Source organism: Juglans regia, chromosome 1 (genome assembly GCF_001411555.2).
Source record: "Juglans regia cultivar Chandler chromosome 1, Walnut 2.0, whole genome shotgun sequence".
Classification (NCBI taxonomy): Eukaryota; Viridiplantae; Streptophyta; class Magnoliopsida; order Fagales; family Juglandaceae; genus Juglans; species Juglans regia.
In genome coordinates, this window is record NC_049901.1 from 36,291,927 (window position 1) to 36,296,857 (window position 4,931).

The following is a 4,931-nucleotide window of genomic DNA, read 5'->3' on the forward strand; positions in this document are numbered from 1 at the left end:
AATATGATGATGATTCAGAGATTGACGGTCAAAAACGCCGTCTGAACGTACGTGCGTACAAACCACTAGTTAATTATTTTCAACGGAGAAAACTGGTTGACTAGCTAGCATTGATAATTAATTAATTAATGACACCATCAAATTTATAATAAAGCATATATATTTCCATATATATATATATATATATTATATGTATATATATTACATGGATCAACGAAAGCTACGTACGTAGTACTGCTGGCTAGCTGTGTTTTCACACAGAAAACAAAGAAATTAGCTATGCAAGTTTGGTGAAGAAAGTGACGAAAAAGTTATATTTTGACATTGGACCATCCATCTTTGAATTCATCTATCTATATATGAATATTTTATCTTTAATTGTTGGATTATTCAATCTGATCTATTCATATATATATATTAATACGAAGGAATTGCAGTCAAATATGGGCGACATAACAAATCGTACAAGAAATCACCTATATATCTCACATGATGTGCATCTAGAACCCACCGAAAAAGAAAAAGAAAAAGAAAAAGAAAAGAAACATATATATTTCTGGGTTTGAAGTATAATTAAGCTAGAAAAGAGGCACATCAAGCGTACGTAGTAATTAATTAGTTGTATTATATTTATTATTGTTTATGTGAATTTTTCATTAAATGTTCAATAACTTATGCATGATCGAACTTATAAGGAGATCTGAATCTTTTTTTCTTTCGGGGGGATACGTAGTACAACAATCCCAAAATGATAAACAAATTAAAAGGTATATATACATATAATGGAATAATGCATTAATTGATTAATGATGAATTAGCTATATAGGATGGGTACAAAAACGTGCTTAACGATCATGATCACGCACTATAAGTTGAAAATCCATACAATATGTTGAACTCCAAATTGAAATGCTCCGGCCACGAGATGAAAGGATGTGATTAGTTGATTAAAGTAGGAAAGCAACCCCTCATGTCGACAGCGATGGGCAGTGCGCCGCCGCAGAAATTAATTTAGTCGACTTTGGTGCATAGAAAAGTATATGGGGAGGCCGAGAGTGATTGGATGTCATCATGCCAAATCAGCAACAACCCGTCTCACTGCTTCCCGGAAGGCAGCCTCGTCCCAATCGTTCCCCTACCAACCACGAAAGTTTCAATAAGTACTAGTACCATATAATTATAATATTATATGTATATATATATGTACTAGATATAATCTAGGTAAATTTCCTTCCTTTTATTTTAATTATATCATAATATTTATATATCTCTTTAAAAGACATCACTTTCATGCATACTAGAATATCGATCCATACCTTGCATGTGTTCATATTAATGTAACTACTTCACATATATACTTTTCTAATCAAAGTGTGAAACATCCTATCTTGAACTAGTTAATTTATATAAGCTATGTTTACGAAAGAGAAGTAACACAAAGAAAGACCCCTATAGCTATCTTAAAGCGATTAAAATAATAATAATAATAATATTTTTTTTCTTGATTTTTGTTATCATTAATCATCGCGTTTGATGTGACATGTTTTAAGCAATGGTTAAATATATAAATAATTATTTAAAATAAATATATATAAGCAACTATTTAGGTTTAACAATCACTAATATTATGTATATTTAATCGTATCTAAATTAATTATATATATATATATTATACATACCACAATTCTTAATCTCATGGTTATGCGAGTTGAAGAGGTTGATTCTGTAATCTGGATGATGTTGGTTTCCATGGACACCAAGCTTACATTCTGGACCTGCTTCAGGAATTCCAAAATTCGAATGGCCATATCCTCCATTGGACATTCGCCTCTTACAGTCACACGCAACTCAACTATGCGCTCTTGATCTGGGCTACTTGATCCCGACACGGCTGAAATCCGAACCATGAGTCTTTCATTCGAGGAACTGGTTTCCTCTTCATTAGCTTCTTTAGCAGGCAAAAGCTGTTGAGCCTCCAAAAGCTGGTTTCTCCTAGTAAGCTCTGCAACTTGAGCTTTCAAGGAACTCAAATACTCCCTTGTCGTAGTAAGCAGCGAAGCTTTATCTTTCTATTCAATCGAAAATATATATGTCAATTGGCGGAAAGGAAGTGGTACGTATAATTATAAATTATAAGTATGGAAGACGAGAGAGTTAGAGAGATCTAATACATTGCTAATTAAGAAGAAATGCTGAACTGAAAGTTACTATACCTTAGTTCCGGGAGGAAGAAGTGATCTCAATGCCTGAAAGCTTTCATTGAGTTTTTCACGCCTTTTGCGCTCTGAGATCATGTGGTGCAACTGAGTGCTTGTGGGGCGGGTTGTTTGCATGCGTTCGCGAACTCTGAGAAAATTCAAGCTTCTATAGAACAAAACCGATCTATTAAGCAAGCTTTGCCTGCGTGCATTATTTGCTCTAATTTGGGTACTAGTTCTTGGTCCTAAAGCCGAAACATAACTCTTGAAAGCACTAGGCTTTGAATTTTCCCGATGACTACCATAGGGTAAATTTTGTTGGGTTTGATGCGGTGATAGAGAAGAAGAAGAAGAATGTGAAGATAGAACGGTTAGAATGGCTCTTGCAATAGCAGAATTTTCAGTTTCAGGTGCTGGGAATTGAATATTTGCTGCTGCTGCAAGTGCTTGGAGGGCTTGATGGTGAGGACTTGTGCTTGTTGGCATTTGAGGCATTGCCATTGTGGGAATTACCTGATCTCTAAGGGCTTCTGGGAAGTGGGAAGTGCTTGGAATGTTTAACAGAAGGGATGAGTACTCGGGGCTGTCGGTTAGTGATTTCAAGGACGATGAAGATGATGAAGGCAGGTTTTGATCCGGACGCCAGAAAGGCTCTGCAATTGGAGAAAAACTTCGGGACAAATCTTCGGGGAACAAGTTCTTCATTTCCTTTTCAATGTCAAGCTACAAAATACAGTTGATTGAAATCATTTTACTTGAAAAAGAAAACTTGATGGTATGTATATGGCTTTGAATTTATTACAATGCTTTTATTTTCTGGAAAATATGATATGGATCGATTTAATATTCTGATTACCTGAGACACATTGGCAAAGCCTATCTCAATCTCCCCACTCTTACATCCCATAAAAACTGCAGTCTGCAATCAGTAAAGGCAAAGGAATTGCATCTTCTGTTAGCATTCATGCATGCTCTAAATTATAAAGTTTAAGAAAAACCGACAAAATTTCAGATTGTGTTTCAGCTACAAACCTTAATCCTCGCTTCCTGTGACAAAACACACACGAATAATTAATTAATTAAGCTAACATAAGGAAGAAGAAGATCTAAAAACTTAAATCCGTTGTCTGAACCAACAAAATGCAAGACCTCTTCCTCTCTCTATTTAGCTAGCTAGCTATCTATCTCCTTGTTAGTTTCATCAATCAACGAGCTATTACCTGATAGAATAGTCGCTGTGCTTCGGTTGATGCCAGACGTTGAAGGTTTAATTCTTGGACTTCCATATAAGGACGACTGTTCCTGAAAGCAAGTCCCGGAACACATCTGACATATAGAAAAAGAATCATTTAGATCAATTTCCTATACATAGCAGCCGTGTTCTAGCATGTATATGTATATCTATCCAACATCGATCACGAGTTCTGGTATTTTTCTAATTACTCATTTTCGACCATCGGAAACGAGCTGTTCCGGTACTCGTCAAAAAGCCTCCGAGCTCGACTTCCTGAAGAAGAGCTAGGCTGGTTGTTCTCTTCGTAAAAGAATCCATCCATGAAGTATAAGCAGCTGCAAAGAAAAATCAACATGCAATCAAACCATTGGAATCACATACAAACCTATCCGTATATATATATATATATATGTGTGTGTGTGTGTATGTATGTATGAAAAAAGAGAAAGGAAGAAATATGGCTAATACTTGGAAGGGTGGGGCGAATATAACCAAAGGCAGATGTGAGTGTAGCGCCCAATTGACTGCATTATCAACCGGAAGAAGTTTGCACGGTCGGCTTCATCGAGTAGAAAGGTTGTGTCCATAATCATCAGCTGCTCGTGCGGCTGCTAATACTGCATCTTGCTGCTGCTGCTGCTGCTGCATGACATCCCTAATTCTGACCTCTATATAAGTATATATACTGCTCGTTTTCTGTGGTTTGCATGATTACGTACCCGGCGGGTAAAAAGGGAAGAGAAAGATATTAATGAAGGAAGCTAGCTAGCTTAGTTAATTCAAGAAGCTTTATTCAGAGATAGTTGGGCTTGGTGGGAATGAACGCAGCAGGGCATCCGACAACAAGGTGGATGGATACAGAGCGAAGCCAGAAAGAAGGCTTGTGCACGCTTGACAATTAGTATATGGAATAATCCAATGGTGCTAGCTAGAGATCGAAAGGGATAGATTTGAAAAGTGGGCACAGTACGCAGGTAGTAGCTAGGGAAAAAGCTGGAAGCTGTGGGGGGCCTGGGGGGGAGGAAAAGTATAAAGCAGCAGAGTGCAGGAATCCCACCAAAATAAGGGAGCTGCTGATGACAGATCGTGAGAGAGAGATAAGGAGAAGTTGTCTATGGTAAGTGAGAACTTGAAAAGTAGTAGAGAGAGAGAGAGAGAGAAGCAGCCAGGCAAGGAATAGGCAGAAAAGTAGTGGTCAAAGTCCACCCTCGCGAGGGTTTGAAATGAGTCAAGGGAGGAAGGCAGTATGTCGTTTTCTTTCCTTCTTTTCCTTTCAATTTATTTTTTCCTTTTTATTTATTTTTCCAAATTTTCCTTTACCTCAGTTTCCAACCTTCCTTGGTCCCCCAACATTATTTGGGGGCAAGACTAATTTTTCATACCTTTCCATTTTTGAATTTCATTTACAAACCTGCTACTGACACACACCAAATATGATTAATTACACCAATTAGCAATATTTGAACTTCTAAATTCATGTGGGCCCCCGCATCAATCAT

The 4,931-nt window shown here is 37.1% G+C and overlaps 1 protein-coding gene across 1 annotated transcript; it reads right to left on the reverse strand.

The window, feature by feature from the left end:
• Positions 1-728: 728 nt before the first annotated feature.
• On the reverse strand, positions 729-4,458 carry LOC109009505 (putative transcription factor bHLH041). Its single transcript, XM_018990000.2, has 8 exons — positions 3,901-4,458; positions 3,642-3,767; positions 3,419-3,524; positions 3,231-3,245; positions 3,055-3,117; positions 2,214-2,921; positions 1,680-2,069; positions 729-1,135 (listed from the first exon to the last, which is right to left on the reverse strand). Exons 1-8 carry the CDS (start codon positions 4,023-4,025, stop codon positions 1,070-1,072), a joined length of 1,599 nt encoding a protein of 532 aa, XP_018845545.1. The 5' UTR covers positions 4,026-4,458; the 3' UTR covers positions 729-1,069.
• Positions 4,459-4,931: the final 473 nt, after the last annotated feature.

Bases quoted from the DNA above. Each gene is read 5' to 3' on its own strand.
- LOC109009505 (XM_018990000.2), bottom strand. From the start codon at position 4,025: ATGATTATGGACACAACCTTTCTACTCGATGAAGCCGACCGTGCAAAC. The intron at 3,525-3,641 runs GTAATTAGAAAA...TCTATATGTCAG, and splicing joins TTTCCGATGGTCGAAAATGA to ATGTGTTCCGGGACTTGCTT. The intron at 2,070-2,213 runs GTATAGTAACTT...TCGATTGAATAG, and splicing joins TTCTTCCTCCCGGAACTAAG to AAAGATAAAGCTTCGCTGCT.